General features: G+C 42.0%; 1 protein-coding gene and 1 non-coding gene across 2 annotated transcripts in view; both read right to left on the bottom strand.

Annotated features, from left to right (window-relative positions):
• Positions 1 to 17,174, bottom strand: part of DNAJC11 (DnaJ heat shock protein family (Hsp40) member C11) — a 62,186-nt gene that overhangs the window by 30,269 nt on the left and 14,743 nt on the right. Inside the window, exons 2-3 of the mRNA XM_065935844.1 lie at positions 8,945 to 9,074; positions 6,326 to 6,399 (exon numbers count right to left, since the gene is read on the bottom strand). Coding sequence (XP_065791916.1) covers positions 6,326 to 6,399; positions 8,945 to 9,074 — 204 coding nt within the window. The remainder of the gene's footprint in view (positions 1 to 6,325; positions 6,400 to 8,944; positions 9,075 to 17,174) is intronic.
• Positions 3,944 to 4,016, bottom strand: TRNAG-UCC (transfer RNA glycine (anticodon UCC)). Its single transcript has one exon. It is a non-coding gene; the product is annotated as a tRNA-Gly (tRNA).

Genomic DNA, 17,174 nt, shown 5'->3' with positions numbered 1-17,174 from the left:
GATTTGATTTAGGCATATCCGAATAGTCTAGTGGTTTTCCCTACTTTATAGCTCATCCAAAAGCAAGACAGTCTCTGAGATTTCAAACAGGTTGGGAAGGGCCACATGGGTCTTGAGTACCACACCTGTGAGACAAGAACCTGCACCACGTGATTCCTAAGGGCCCCAAAAGCTACAAGTCCATGAGGGACACTGAGAGTGGGCGCAGGATAGACACCACCAAGTCCATTGGAGGAAAGGGTCAAACAGTCCTGACCTTGTGGTAGTGGGAGAAACACAGGTGAGACCAGAGGGGCTACTCAGAAAACACCTACAAAGGCAGCTGATGTGAAACAAAGCTATCTTGGAAATCACAAGTTTTAAAAATTATTCAAAAAATGCATGCTTATAGCAAGAAGTCAAAATGGTACAGAAAAATATGAAGTAAAAAGGTACAGTCCCTCCCCATACTCCTCCTTCTCACAGGCTAACAATTTTTTATGTATCTTCCTAAAAACCTATGCACATGTATGAATATATATATTAAAATTAGCAGGGTCATATTACAGGCTTTGTGCAACCTGATTTTATTATTTGGCAATCCAGAAAAATAAATACAGGAGATGGCCTATCCCCCCAAAATTGAGAAATCTGTTCACTACCACTTTCAGCAAGTAAACAGAAAAAAATAATGAAAAGATTTTCTCCTCTCCCATATAAATTGTTCATTACCAAAAAGGGGCAGGTGTTTCTTTTAAAGGAGATTTTAAAATAAAAGCACTGTTAAAATAAGCTAAGAACTGAAAGTCCAAATGGCACAGCAGTGACTGCTTTGTGACCTCACGAAAACGTCCTTGGTGGTATTGAACTAATGCGGCCTGCTCGCAACGCTAGTACTTAAACACACTCAGCCTTGCCCATCTTTTCTTTATTTTGTCCAAGCCCCCTAGCTTATGTAATCTTAGTTCCTGGACCACAGATCAAACCTGGGTCCTGGATAGTGAAAGTATGGAGTCTTAGTCACTGGACTGCCAGGAGGTGCCCGTGCATATCTATTTATGGCGCTTTCACTTCCCCAGAGTCACCCCGTCTTGGATTGAGCGGGTGCTCCCTCCACGGGGCCCAAAGCACAACAAGATTATTTTCAACAATTCCAGCTGTATAAATTTTGCAAATGACTTTCTCTGCCACACTGTGTGACAGAACGAAGAGGCAAATATTCCAAAGGTGTTGTCACTCTGTTTCTAGTCTATTTGACAGAAGTTTTGCAAACAGTTGGTATGAAATCAGAGCTAACAGCAGAGTCAAGCTGGCTGGCCACTCTAGAGGTGTGAACACCTTGGCTGGGCATCTCATTCTAACTCCCATGGGGCCCTTTACTATTTATTTTTTCAAAAAAGCCATTTGTTTACTTCTTTTATTTTTGGCTGGGTCTTTGTGTTGCAGAGAGCGGGGGTTACTCTGCAGCTGAGGTGCATGGGTGCTTCTCACTTCTCATTGCGGGGGCTTGTTGCTGTGGAGCACACGGGCTCTAGAGCACAGTCTCAGCAGTTGTGGCCCACAGCCTTAGTGGCTCCGTGGCAAGTGGGGCCTTCCCGGACCAGGGATCCAACCTGTGTCTCCTGCATTGGCAGGGAAATTCTTTACCATTGAGCCACCAGGGACGCCCCCCCACCCTTTCCTGTTTACACCCTTCTCTACACAGAGAACATCATGGTGGAGAGTGGAAGATGCCTAATCCAGCTGCAGGTCACTTTTTTTTCCCTTGGGTAACCCTTAGATACATGCACCTGGAACACAGCATTCGAAAGCACGTTAAATTGGAAAGTACAGTTGAAAAGATATTTTCAATATTTTTCAGCAGTGAAGTGTATCACATGTAGCCCATGAGTCTGTACACCTGCACGGTCCGCCCTGATCACTTATCAGCTAGGTCTATCCTGTGCTAGCCAGATGACTTATCCTGCAGATGAGGGGATGCAGAGACCAGTGGAAGCAGGTGGCGCAGTGCGAGGAGGACAGAGACCCAGGCTTTCCGACATCACCTGAACCTCCTGGAGAACTCAGGTGAGTCACTTTACAAAGTGGACTTTCACTTCAGCTTCCTCCTATAAATGCTTCTAAACTACACAGTGTATGCATGCTAGGTAACTTCAGTCATGTTCAATTCTTTGCCACCCCATGGCCTGCAGTCCACCAGGCTCCTCTGTCCATGGGACTTTCCTGGCAAGAATACTGGAATAGGTTGCTATTCCCTTCTCCAGGGGATCTTCCTGATCCAGGGATAGAACACAGGTTTCTTACATCTCCTGCACTGGCAGGTGGGTTCTTTACCACTAGTGCCACCTGGGGCATTAAAATCACATTAGGTGCTGTCTGTTCTATGATTCTGGTTAGACAACTTTTCACTCTGGAATAATTTTAGAAAATTATTTAGAACTTCAGAGAAGCTACGAAGATGGTACAGAAAGTTCTCATCTACCCTTCACCCAGACTCCTCCAAATGTGAACGTCTTATACAACCAGGAACAAACACCTGTCAAGTCCAGGATGCCAACATTAGTACAAGGCTATTAACTGAACCCAGACATCTGGGATTTCACGAGTCTTTCCACTAACATCACAGTTACATCCCAGGATCCAATTCAGGGTCCAGAATTGCATTTAATCACGTCTTGTTAGTCTCCTCCGATCTGTGGGAGTTTCTGTCTTCTTTTTCATGATCTTGACCAGTGTAGCTCTTAATACAGGCTGATTTTCTCTTTTTAAAAAGATAGCTATTTATTTATCTGGCTGTGCTGGGTCTTTGCTGTGACACGCAAGATCTTCGATTTTCATTGAGGCATGTGGGATCTTTAGTTGCGGCAGGTGGGATCTAGTTCCCCGACCAGGGATTGAACCAGGCCCCTGAATGGCGAGCTTGAAGTCTCAGCCACTGGACCACGAGGGAATTCCCCAGGCTAACCTTCTTAGACACTGTAAGGATGATGTCAAATAGGTACGGAAAAGGGAGATATGGATGAATGTAAAGGACTGCAGACAGAAACCAAAGCATGGATGATCCAGGCCCAAGGCTGCTCCTCTAAATGTAATGTCAGCTGGTCTGTAAGCGCCCTCTGGGTTGTAAGGTTTCCACTCCACTTCCACAGCTCAGAGCTGGATTTCTGCTATTAGAGAGAAGAGGCCAATTTCATTTTCAACATGGGTATCTGCACAAACACTGCAACTTCAGGGACTTAGGTGGCTGGTGTAATGAGCTATGAATGGCGGCATCTTATTCCTTTGGAATGTTGCCAGAGGATGATCCAGTTTCTTAAAGGTTAAAGACAAAAAGAGAGAGAGAGAGACAGAAAAGACCTAAACCTACCCAACACCTGAAAACAGCCAATATTTGATGCAACCTATAAAAGCTCAGTTTCACCCCCAGTCTCCGCTGGCAGAAAGGGGACAACGCCACTGCAGGGACAGGAGCAACCAGCATGTCAGTGGCTACTCTGACATCTTTGGATTAGAGGTGCCCCAGACACTAGGGGCTTTAGCAGTGCCCTCCACCTTCCTGACCACCCGTGTGTTTAGACCAACAGATGCATGGTAAATGGATACCGGTCGGCAAGTAAAAAGTTCAATAGTCTAAAAACACCAACACCACCCTGAGGGGAATACAGCCTCCTCTGTGGGGTGGAGGCTGTGACTGAAAAGAGAGAACCCTTGCACTGGACTAGCCACCACCTGCAGAATTCCTCGAGGGAGTGGTGGCGCCAGCACTGTGACTTGCTCTTGAGTTCAATGAGACTTCTCCACAGTATGAATAGTGGGGTCAATCTTCCTATTACATTAGGCACTGATACATCTCTTGTAAATATGTATCAGGGGAGGTAACTTCCTGTCTTTTCCTTCTCTTGTCAGGGAAGGCTTAGTATTTATTTTTATTTTTGGTTGCACCACATGGCATGAGGGACCTTAGCTCCCTGACCAGGGATTGAACCCAGGCCCCCTGCATTGGAAGTGCAAAATCCTAACCACCGGACCACCAGGGAAGTCCCAGGGAAGGCTTAGTATTAATATCAGTACAAAAAAAGCCAATTCTGATGGATGAGAACTTGATTCCCTTAAAGTAGTCTACTGAAAAATGTGAACATAAAAACTTATCCAGTTAACACATACAACTGCTTACATACTTCTATATTTTTATTATTATTTTAAAAATTATTTATTTATTTGGCTGCACCAGCTCTTAGTTGCAGCATCTGAACTCTTAACTGCAGCATGTGGGATCTAGTTCCCTGACCAGGTATCAAACCTGGGCCCCCTGCATTGGGAGTGTGAAGTCTTAATCACTGGCCCACTGGGAAAGTCTCAGCCTACATGCTCTTAAAATCACTGCAGTGTGTGTGATGCTTCTTTGTTTCTAACGGGGAGATGGTTTGGTCTTGTAATAGGAAACTATGATGTTTTGCTTGGAAGAAGTCACCCTGCTGTTCCACTGAGTGGGGACAATGAAAAGCTTAGACTCTGAGGAAGGGATGCGTACGCGAGGCCTGAGGCTTTTCAGTGGCCCCAATTGCTGCCGTGAAAAACTGTAACCAACCCATGTCTTCAAAACAAAGGGAGCTTTAAACTGGGGCATGAAGTGTGAGGAGAAATTCGGTAAATACAATAGGATTCGAGTTTCCTTTTTTGATGAAAAAAATTCTAAGATATTAGCTCTAACACTTTGCTACCACAAACAAATGTGACACGATGCACTGCTACTTCCACCGAGCCAAAAGCCAGAAACCAAATGCTCACTGGGAGCTCACTGGGACTGCGGATGGGTCAAGGGTCAGACACGATAGGGAGTGGTGGGGACTGGGGCAAACTGGATGGTACAGTCCAGTCCAAACAGCAGGGGCTCCTCGTATCTGGATCAACTGTTGGCTCAGAGGGGAATTTAGATACAGTGTTGTCAGATCTTCTGATTTTTCCAGAGAAGATAAGATACTTTTATGTAAAGCTTCCCAAATTTTAAAGTCAGCAACTACAATTCATTGTGTGGACAACCAAAACCTAGCTGTATGTAGAAAGTCGCCTGTAGGCTACCAATGTTAAGCAGTGGAGAAACCCCATTTTGCTTCTCTTCTCATCTGTATGCAAAGGTCTTTAGAAGGTTTCATATCAGACTTAGAAGAGACAGGCATACAGGTTTGAGACCAGGTTTGTTGATGAAGAAGTAACTCAACGACAGTTAACATTAACATCTACCAGAAGTTCTTGGGCATCAGAACCAAGTTTCTATAATGAAATTAAGTAATAACACCTACACGTTTTTATAGCCAATATAGAGTTTTACAGTTTTCAGTTGAATTTCTCCACTTGATCTGCATATCATATTTTTCAGATAACAACTTGGAAGCATGAAGCAATCAAACGGCCTGCCCAAGGTTCTAAGACTGCTCAGGGGCAGAGTGAAAGAAAACGGAACCTTCTTTTTTTGGCTGCTCTGGGTCTTCATTGCGGTGCACGGGCCTTCTCTAGTTGAGGTGAGTGGGGGCTACTCCCCAGGTGCAGTGCATGGGCTTCCCACTGGAGCATGGGCTTTAGGTGTGTGGGCTTGGGAGCTGTGGCCCACGGGCTTAGTTGCCCAGCAGCATGTGGGATCTTCCTGGGGTAGGGATTGAACTCATGCCCCCTGTGCCACCAGAGAAGCCCAAATGGAAACTTCTGGATTTCAGTGACTGTTCTCAAAAGGCATGGTGGCCCAGGTTATCTACTACATAGACATACTATCTGTTTTGTTTTATTCTCTATGATATTCTAACAGTACAGCTCATTAGAGCTGGAAGGATCATTACAGAGAATTTAATCCAGTAGCTCTCAACTTTTCTCTGCTTCCTTTTGTTCACATGCACAACCCTTAATATCACCAAACAATTCCTACGTGCAGTTATGACCTCAGTTGGAGAGAGGCATTCAGGACCCTGGAGGGTAAAAGTGTGTGTGTGTGGAAGGACGTGTACATGTAGCCAGAACTGTACCCTTGCAGACACCCCCAGACCATCACCCCAGTCAGCCTGTTCCCTCCCCGGGGTTAAAACTTACTGGTCTAGTTCATCCATCCATTCCCCTGATGGGTTAGGAAACACCGGACAAGTTCGATGACCGAAGACCCCAAGTTCACAGAGCTATAAAGTGGCAAACCCAAGTGTAAAATTCAGTCCCTTAAACCAAAAGATAAGGTGAAAAGGGGACTCTGACATCGTCAGACATTCTCACAGGCCCCAGAGCAGGTTGCGGGGTTTTGGGGGGTGTTATTCTGTAGCTGTTGAGGTGTCCCTTCCTGGGACACCAGGTGCAGAGCTTCTCTTACCTCCCAGCCTTCCATCTCCAGTCCTCTCTTGCCATAGATGTCATAGATGGCCCTGGTCTGGGGGTCACTGAGCACTGCAAATGAGAAAACCCAATGTGTTTACAAAGCACTGAGTCCTCTGCTTAGTCCTGACTACACCAGCAGCAGGCAAGCCTACCTCTCTTTGTCCTTCTCCTTCCGACCACAATCTTCCCAGAGACTCCGCCATTCCTGATGTGTCTTTCCTCCTACTTGCCTTCCAGATCCAACTAAGAACGTGTTTAAAGGCGGCTCCAGCTGGCAAATGCCAGATTTTTCATGTCCGAGCTACACTTCTTTGGTAGCTTCAAAGGTCTGGAACAGAAGTTGGCCCAGTAGAAATAACTGTATGGATGTTCAGAGTCAGTTACCTACCGCCCTTTTAATTTTTTTAATGTAGTGTTTTAAAATGTTTATTTATTTAATTTTTTCACCACACCATGCAGCATGTGGGACCTTAGTTCCCCAACCAGGTATCAAACTTGGGCCCCCTGCAGGTTAAGTTAGTCCAGTCCTAACCACTGGACTGCCAGTAAAGTCCCTCTCGTTCTTACTGAACAATATTTTCCTGATGCACTTTAGGTGACGTGGCCAACACCACAGTGAAAAGTGTTTGTGCCTTTCTAAATGATTCATAAATAAAGAAGAGAAGTGCAAAAAAAACCAAACACCCTACATAGATGGCTTTAGGAGCTAGTGAAGCTCTATAGGGTAAGTAAGACAGATTTTTTCCAGTCAGAGCCTGTCCATAGGTTTACATTAGGCATTGTTAGAAACTGGAATTTGCTCTCTCAAGCCAAGGTACTCTATAGACTGTGACAGAAACTTAGGACAGTCTTTTTAAAAACTACTGTCCTTTAGTGATACAGAGTCAGCACCCCTCACAAAGAAGAGTAGCTCGGACATGAAAAATCTGGCATTTGCCACCTGGAGCCGCCTTTAAACACGTTCTTAGTTGGATCTGGAAGGCAAGTAGGAGGAAAGACACATCAGGAATGGCGGAGTCTCTGGGAAGATTGTGGTCGGAAGGAGAAGGACAAAGAGAGGTAGGCTTGCCTGCTGCTGGTTGTAAACTCTTGGTTGGTTTAGTCACGAAGTCATGTCTGACTTGTGTGATCCCGCGGATTGTAGCATGCCAGGCTCCTCTGTCCATGGGATTCTCCAGGCAATACTGGAGTGGGTTATCCTTTCCTTCTCCAGGGGAATCTTCCTGACCCAGGAATCAAACCCGGGTCTCCTGCATTGCAGGCAGATGTTTTACCAACTGAGCTACGAGGGAAGCCCGTGTAAATGACTATCCATATTCAAATCTAACAGGGAAGAAAGAAATGCTGACCATTGTAAAACCTGGGAACCAAACTTCTTGAGCTGATTTCTAGGATTTAAGAAGGAATTATTTATTCACCACCTCAGTCTCCCTTCAGGCCAAATACTGGAGCCAGGCCTGCTGCTACAGCATGTTCACAAGCACTGGAAGGCTTTTCTGCTAACTCTTCCCCAGATCTCCAAAACAACATAATTCAGCTATGAGGGCAATTCAAACAACCAAATACAAGATAAGGAGCAAGCTGTATTCAGACCAGACAAATAGCTTGAACAGTTACCTCTGGTGAAGACACAGACTGATTATACACACCTATGTGCCAGTCTCAGTTTTACTGGTCATTAAAATCTAACTTTTTGGTAAAACTATGGTGAAATACAGCAAAGTGCTTTCATGTCCACAATGAGAAATCTTTATATCATAAAGAAAATCTAATTTTTGGTCTGTTTAATTAAGGAGCAAATCACCAAGTGGCTCTGGAATAAATAACTTACTTTACTTGGCATATATCCTAAGAGTGAGAACACATTTAACTTTAATTTTAAAAATTGTGGTTATAATATACACAACATAAAACTGATCATTTAAACCATGTGTAAGTGCACAATTCACTGGTTTTAAATATATTCATGATGTTGTATAACCATCACCATAATCTACTAGAATTGTCTCATCCTCTCAAACAGAAACTGTACCTATGAGTGATTTTACTATTTCATAAGCAAATATATTACAAAATTTTCTTTCTGAAATATATAAGAGGTAAGTATAAAAATCAGAATTATTTGATTCTATTTCCCATTATGCTTTTTAACATCATTTTCTTCCTTTTATTAGAATCTTTCTTTAACTGAATGCTATAGAACCAAGAAAATCACTTTCAGATGGAAAAAATGTTCTTTGTATCTTCTCAAAAGAAAAGAACAAAGTAAGCTTGTCTGTAGCGATCAGCCTTTCACCTTTAAGAGTTCCCTTTAGAAGAAAACGAGTAAACGATTCAAAACTGGAGTATTCCCCTGCAATTCAGATCCGGGGCTATTACTTCACCTGCGGTCTCATTTTCTATTTACTGGACACATATTGATTTCCAAAGCAAAATACTACTCTTTCAAAGGACCCTGTCAGTAAAAGCACTAAACTAACCGCCTCTTTTATGCACCTCGGAGGACTTTCTTTTTCTATCCTCTACAAATCAAGCCTCTTAACAATTGAGTGTCTGCTACAAGACACTGTTGTTTCTACACTGGTGCTTCTACAGAGCCAAGCCCCACACTGACCTTCATAAGCCTGGTGAACGAGGTTAAACAGTCGCTCGGCCTGCGATTTGAGCTCTGGGTCTCTGTGCTTGTCGGGGTGGTAAAGCATACACAGCCGCCGGTAGGCTGCTTTCAGCTCTTCACAAGAGGCCTGCAGGAAGAAAAATCCAATTAGAAGACAATCGATGAAACTTAAATATTATCATGATCAGAATCAGCCTTGAAATGGGAAGCTATCAGCCACGTTCCAACACGTCTGCTGTCTACATGCAGGATATAATGAAGTTATGCTTTATTACTTCGATAAGGCCTCTTTTTTCCAGTTAATAAAGCGATCAATTATGTACATCAAAAGCAACTGTGTTTTGCTGGGAAATGCTGCTATCAGAGAGAATGAAAGCGTGTGTCCCCACCCTGGTTCTCTGCGCTCTTGGCGGAAATGAGAATTGTCACAGAGACCTGCTTGCTCTTTAACCCAAGTCATGCAAAGTCGATTGTGCCAAGGTACTCTCAACAGAGACTGTTCAGAAGGGGAGAAGAGCTATAAACCATTAGAAAGAAACGCCATGCATTTACTCGGTCTTCAGACAAAGGAAACTCAGTGAATATTCATCCTTAAAAAATCAAAGATATAAAATTGTCAAATCAACACATTTCTATTCAACTGCTAATTCTAAAAGGAAGCACACAAAGCAGGCAAAAATACTTCACTATCTGTAGTAAAAACAAGCCTCCCCACCCACAGCACCCAAAGGCTCAACACATACAACTCTCCAACTCCTTTTTATTTATTTATTGGCTGTCCCAGGTCTTAGTTGTAGCACTGGGAACTTTGATCTTCATGGTGGCATGTGGGATCTAGTACCCTGGCCAGGAATTGAACCTGGGCCCTCTGCCCTATGACTTGGGTTCAATTCTTGGGTCAGGAACATCCCTTGGAAAAGGGAATGGCTACGCACTTCAGTATTCTTGCCTGGAGAATTCCATGGACAGAGGAGCCAGGTGGGCTATAGTCCATGGGATCACAAAGAGTCAGACGTGACTGAGCGACTCACTTTCCCTTTCCCCTGCACTGGGAGCGCAGTCTCAGCCGCTGGACCACCAGGGAAGTCCCTCTCTAACCTTACATGTAATTAGTTTGAGGGGAGAACGTGCCGTAAGAGGAGCACATATGACACAGAGCGCAAGCAGGCTCTGGGTGTGTTTGAACAACGCAGAAGGGAGGGAGGAGGAGGGATGACAGAAACCCGCTTTCTACTCTGCCTGACTCAGCCACCAAGAACTCCTCAGCAAGGGTCTTCACTGGAGGCTCTACAAACAGCACACCACCTCTGGTGCCACCTCGGCTGGGCCCTTGGCTGTGCTCTGGGAAAGTACAATGTCTGATTTCATATCAACCTCAGGGACCTTTTAGTCTATCAGAGGTGATACCAAATGTGCAGCTTTGTCAAATGATTTGTTTTTAATTGGAATAGAATTGCATTACAATGTTGTGTCCGTTTCTGCTGTATAGCAACGTGAATCAGCTATGTTGTTGTTCACCTGCTAAGTCTTGTTGGGCTCTTTTTGACCCCATGGACTGCCGCATGCCAGGCTTCCCTGTCCTCTATCTCCGGAAGTTTGCTCATATTCACAACCACTGAGCCGGCGATGCTATCTAACCATCTCATCATCTGTTCCCCCACTTCTCCTCCTGCCCTTAATCTTTCTCAGCATCAGGGTCTTTTTTCCAGTGAGATGGCTCTTCGCATCAGGTGGCCAAAATATTGGAGCTTCAGTTTCAGCACCAGTCCTTCCAATGAATATTTAAGGTTGATTTCCTTTAGGATTGACTGGTCTGATCTTCTTGCAGTCCAAGGGACTCTCCAGAATTTTCTCCAGCACCACAATTTTGAAAGCATCAATTCTTTAGCATTAAGCCTTCTTTATGGTCCAACTCCCATACCCATACATATATACAGATGTCCCCTTCCTCATGAGCCTCCCACCTACACCGCATCCTACCCCTCTCAGCCACCACTGGGCTAAGCTCCCAGGGGCTATAGAGCAGCTTCCTGCCAGTTATCTACTTTACACACGGCAGTGTGCATACACATCAGTGTCTCTCTCCTGATCTGTACCACCCTCTCCTCCCCTCCTCCCTCTCCACAAGTCTGTTCTCCACGTCTGCGTCTCTATTCCTGCTCTGCAAATAGGTTCATCACTACCATTTCTCCTAGATTCCATATATATGCAGTAAAATGTGACTTTTTTTTCTCTTTCTGACTTAGTTTGCTCTGTATGAGTCTCTAAGTCCATCCACATCTCTACAAATGACTTAATTTTGTTCCTTTTCATGGCCGAGTAACATTCCATTGTATGTATCTATCACATCTTCTTTATCCATTCATCTGTTGATGGACATCTAGGATGTCCAGGTGATTTGTCAAGTAAACAACATTTTATTTTGGGAGGCAACCCCACCATTTTGACAACAGAAGCAAATTCTGGGTCAATGATAACATGCCAGAGGGGACTGAAAAGCCAGCCTTCCAGGTGGAGAATGGGACCAGGTCCACAGTGAGGATGCTGAGGAAGGACGGGAGCTCTGGGCCCTGGAACATAAGAAAGCGGTCATATTGTGTGACAAATCAAGGCATCAAGATTACAAGGGAAGATGTCAAACTGCATTTTTTTCATAATTTCCACCGTTTTTCAATATCTTCCAATTCCAGGAGTGATGAGTGCTTCTGTTGTTGTTGTTGAGTCGCTAAGTCATGTCCGACTCTTGCAACCCCGTGGACTGTAGCTCTCCAGGCTCCTTTGCTCAAGGGATTCTCTAGGCAAGAATACTGGAGTGAGTAGCCATTCCCTTCTCCAGGTGATCTTCCCAACCCAGAGACTGAACTTGCGTCTCCTACATTAGCAGGTAGATTCTTTTACCACTGAGCCACCAGGGAAGCCCATAAGAACAGAGGTTCAGGCAAATGAGCTTTCTGACCCTTGGCTTTCTCATCTGCTAGAGCAGATGAAACCATGCTCAGGGATGGTGTGGGAATAAAATGAGACAGTGATCACACAGTGCTTCTTACGGCCCATGGCAACAACCTATTCTCTATAGCTCTTCTAAAACCTTTTCTTCACACTGTAGGCAACAGGACCTCTCTCACACTTATTTTGAGGAGTAAACAGTACATGTACAAGCTTTCAACAGTGCCTTGCACATGAGAGGAATTTAATCACTATAGCTGTCATTACTGCCACAATTCAGCTGTGATACCCTTTTGGCAGCAGGAATATAGAAACTGGGATATTTACAGTTTCCTTGTGTGAGGATGACAGGAGTATTCATTCATGAAGTGGCCCATGTTTGTGAAAATTTACTAAGCTGCATGCTCATGATGCGGACTCTTCTATGCATATGTTCTATTTCAATAAGAACACAAGACTCCAGGGACTTCCCTGGTGGTCCGGTGGATAAGACTCTGGGCTTCCACTGCAGGGGGCCTGGGTTTGATCTCTGGTCAAGGAACTAAGATCCTGGATGCCCTGCCTGCAGTGTGGCCCAAAACAACACTCCATGGAAGAGAGAGGCCTCAATGCTCCCATCTCTGCAGTTCCCCTTTCTTTTTCCCACCATACGCCTCTTTTTATACTTATGTCAATTAATTATACATCACATTCCTTGCCACACTTACCAAGATGCCACCTGCACCAAGCTCCAATGTTTTAAGTAAATAAAGAACAGCTAACCAGCGGCAAATTCAATGTCTTCTCCAGATAGGTTTACTTATGTGATGATGTAAAAGGGGCTTGTTCCTTCCTGAGGAGCCATGATGAATTAGTCTCTTTCTGCAAATTTTAATTGTTCTTTCCAGCATCTCATAAAAATTACAAGTGCAGGATTAGATAGATTTGACTGACTTTAGGTTAGACTGCTATTTCCTCATTGTAAAAAGTAAAACAGAAGACAAGGGACTAGAGTACCTAGTTTGCAATACCTTCTTTAGTCAAATTAATAAATGGCTTAACGTGCTATTGATTAAGTAATAGAAACAAGAAGTTTCATTTTTAATAAATATCACATTCAATAAAAGGTTAGATTGAGCCTTTTATCATAACTGAATAGCTAAGGTCACTGGTTCGATATTTCATAAGTGATAAACTCTTTCACTATCATAAAAACACTGATATCAGAACTTCCCTGGTGGTCCAGTGGTTAAGACTCTGTGCTTCCAACACAGGGGGCCTGGGTTCAACCTCTAATTGGAGAACTAAGATGACACATGCCACTTGGTATGACCAAAAAATGAATAAAATAAAAATGCTGATATCATTTCAAAATATGTGATAACATTAAAAACAATACCTCAAATTATGTACTTATTCCTAAAATCGTATATAAAGTTAAGTGATGTATCATGCTGTAAGTCTGAAAAGTTTCATCATCTCAATCATCTAGTTATAATTTCAATGGAAAGTAAATCTAATATAAATTCAATCTTTATATATCATAAAATTCACAGTGAAAAGATCCCTAGAGACCTGTAGAGTTTAGTGGTCTGTTAAAACTGTTGGATTAGATGCTGTACAATACAAAAATGCAATAAAGCACAAAAAAGAAATTCAAGACAAACATATTAAAAAGCTAAAATGTCTCTATGCAGTTGTCGTCTATGCAGAAAATCATGAAGTATATCAGAAAACCTACTAAGTGATTTTTTAGCAAGGTCATGGAATATAGGATCAATAAACATCAATTTATTTCTATAGATTAAAAACTGAAACTTGGTATCACTGACAAACATTCACTACTTAGGGATAAACTGAACAACTACAAGACCCATACTCTGAAAGCTAGAATGCACTGCTGACAGAAATGAAAGACCACAAATCATGGCATGATAAGCTACCTTTAAGTATCAGAAGATTCAGTATTATTCAGATGTCAAAGTTCCCCAGAGCTGCCTACAGATTCAATGCAATCCAATAAGAATTCCAGTAGGCTTTTTTTTGGGTAGAAACTGACAAGACAATTCTAAAATTTATATGGAAAAACAATATGGAGCAAAAAGAAATTTTACTTTCCAGCTATTTTACTAACCAAAATAACTTTGAGGAGGAACTGGAGGACTCACAATACTGGACTTTAAGACTGCTCTGGTAATCAAGACAGCATGCTACCGGTAAAAGAACAGATATACATAAATCAGTGGACCAGAAGTGAGTCCACAAATAGACCCCCATATATATGGTCAGGTGTACAATATAAGGTAATGCAATGCGGCAAAGATAGTTTTTCAATAAATGATGATAGAAGAAAGGAATATTCACATGTGGAAAAATGAACCTTGACCTTTACTGTGAGATACTGGGACCTGCCTGGTGAAATCAAAAGACACGACAGTAACTCAAAGCCACAAGAAGAAATTAGGATCTCAGAAAAGGAAATACACGGGCAATTATAAAAGCTAGTATTATTACAAAAACAATTTGTAACTCCACATCTTGTTTTCTCAATGATTTCAGACACTAACACATTAAAAAAAAAGATTAATCTAAAAGGAACTCCAGCTTATAACTTCATGTTTTGTTTCTACATAATTTAAGAAACTAGTGCATTCTAAAAAATAATCACTAGTTTATTTTTTAGACACATAATATGTAAAAATGTAATTTTATGACATCAATAACTGAAAGAGGTAGGACAGAGTTGCAAAATAAAAGTTGTGGTACATTATTCAAGTTAAACTGGAATAAGTTCAAATTAGAGTGTTACAGCTTTAGGATGTTAAATGTAATCTAAGGAGTTAAACGTGACCATAAAGGAAACAGTTATAGCATATACAAGAAAGGAAATGAGAGGTGAATTAAAACATTTCACTACAAAAAATCAGCTTTAACACAAATGATAGTAATGTGGGAGCTGAGACAAAAAAAAAAACACCCCAAAACAACCACAAAACAGTGCACAGAAAACAAATAGCAAAGTGGCAGAAATACTCCTTCTTATAAGTAATTTCTTTAAACGTCAATAGATTAAATTCTCTAATCAAAGACAAAGACTGGCAGAATGGATAAAAACACATGACCACCTGTATACTACCAACAAGAGACTCAACTGAGAGCCAAAACAAACAGGTAGAAAGTAAAAGGATGGAAACAGACATTCCTTGCAACCACTGTAGTAATCAAAAGAGAGCAAGACTATTATTAATACCAGACAATACAGACATGAAATCAGAAAAGGTTATAAGACACAAAGAAAGACATCCAATAATAAAAAAAGCTTCTGTGCAGCAAGAAGATAGAATAACTATAAACTTCAGTTTCAGCATCAGTCTTCCAGTGAATATTCAGAGTTGATTTTCTTTAGGATTGAAGGTTTGATCTCCCTGCTGTCCAAAGGACTCTCAAGAGTCTTCTCAAACACCACAGTTTGAAGGCATCAAGCCTTCAGCACTCTGCCTTCTTTATGGTCCAACTTTCACATCCATACATGACTACCGGAAAAATCATAGCTTTGACTACATGGACCTTCGTCAGCAAAGTAATGTTCTGCTTTTTAATATGCTGTCTAGGTTTGTCATAGTTTTCCTTCCAAGGACCAAGTTTCATTTAATTTCATGACTGCAGTTGGCATTCATAGTGATTTCAGAGCCTGAGAAAATAAAATTGGTCACTGCTTCCACTTTTCCCCCTTCTATTTGCCATGAAATGATGGGAATCAGACACCATGATCTTTGTTTTTTGAATGTGGAGTTTCAAGCCAGCTTTTTTACTCTCCTCTTTCACCTCATCAAGAGGCTCTTTAGTTCCTCTTCACTTTCTACCATTAATATCACACGTCTATATGTAAAACAGCAAAAAAAGAACCTATTTTATAGCACAGGGAACTCTATTCAATATTCTATAATGACCTATATGGGAAGAGAATCTAAAAAACAGAGTGAATACATGCATACGTATGACTAATCCACTTAACTGTACAGTAGAAACGAACACAGCATTGTAAATCAACTATGGGCTTCCCTGATGGTTCAGCGGTAAAGAATCTGCCTGCAATGCAGGAGACTTGCAGGAGATGTGGGGTCTATCCCTGGGTAAGGAGGATCCCCTGGAGAAGGAAATGGTAACCCACTCCAATATTCTTGCCTGGAAAATCCATTGACAGAGGAGCCTGGCAGGCTACAGTCTGTGGGGATGCAAAGGAGTCAGACACAACTCAACAACTAAACAAACAACAAAATCAACTATACTCTAATAAAAATAAATTAAAAAAATAAAAGGAAAAAAAGAGAGAAAAAGAAAAGCTAAAATGAAAAACAGCAGAAGGAAATCATAAAGATTAGAGCAGGTATAAATGAAATAGAGAATGGATAAGCAATAGAAATAAAATGAAAGTTGGTTCTTCAGAAAGATTATAAAAATTGACAAACCTCTGGCTAGGCTGACTAAGGCAAAAAAGAGAGAAGACTCCAATGACTATGAAATGAAAGTGGAGCTATTACTATTCATTCTATAGAAACAGAAAATAGTTCATAAGAGAGCACTATGAATAACTGTACACCAAAAAAAATTGAAAACAGATGAAATGGACAAATTACTAGAAATACAAAACCTACCAAGATCAAATCATGATGAAGTAGAAAATCTGCATAGACCCAGAGCTAGTAAAGAGATTGAATGTGAAAGTGAAAGTCGCTCAGTCATGTCCATGGAATTCTCCAGGCCAGAATACCGGAGTGGGTAGCTTTTCCCTTCTCCAGGGCATCTTCCCAACAAAGGGATAGAACCCAGATCTCCTGCATTGCAGGCAGATTCTTTATCAGCTGAGCCACAAGGGAAGCCAAGGAGATTGAATTAGTAATCAAAACCTCTCGACAAAGAAATGCCCTGGACCTGACAGATTCACTGGTGAATTCTTCCAGACATTTAAAGAACTAATAGCAATCTTCAAACTATTCCAAAATATTGAAGAGGAGGGGACACTTCCAAACTCATCCTATGAGGCCACTATTACCCTGATGCCAAAGACAAATAAAGATCCCACAAAAAAGAAAAAAACCTACAGACCAGAATCATTTATGAACAGTGATGTAAAAATCCTCAACAATATACCAGGAGAGTTCAGCAGCATATTAAAAGGACAAACATTACAACCAAGCCGGATTAATTCTTAGAATGAAACGACAGTCCCATGTATGAAAACTGATCAATACAATACACCATATTCAAAGAAACCCCATATGATCATCTCAATTGATGCAGA

This window comes from Muntiacus reevesi, chromosome 5, assembly GCF_963930625.1.
Source record: "Muntiacus reevesi chromosome 5, mMunRee1.1, whole genome shotgun sequence".
NCBI classification, from domain to species: Eukaryota; Metazoa; Chordata; class Mammalia; order Artiodactyla; family Cervidae; genus Muntiacus; species Muntiacus reevesi.
The sequence above is the reverse complement of the archived record's forward strand: the minus strand, read 5'-3'. Positions and strand labels throughout refer to the sequence as shown.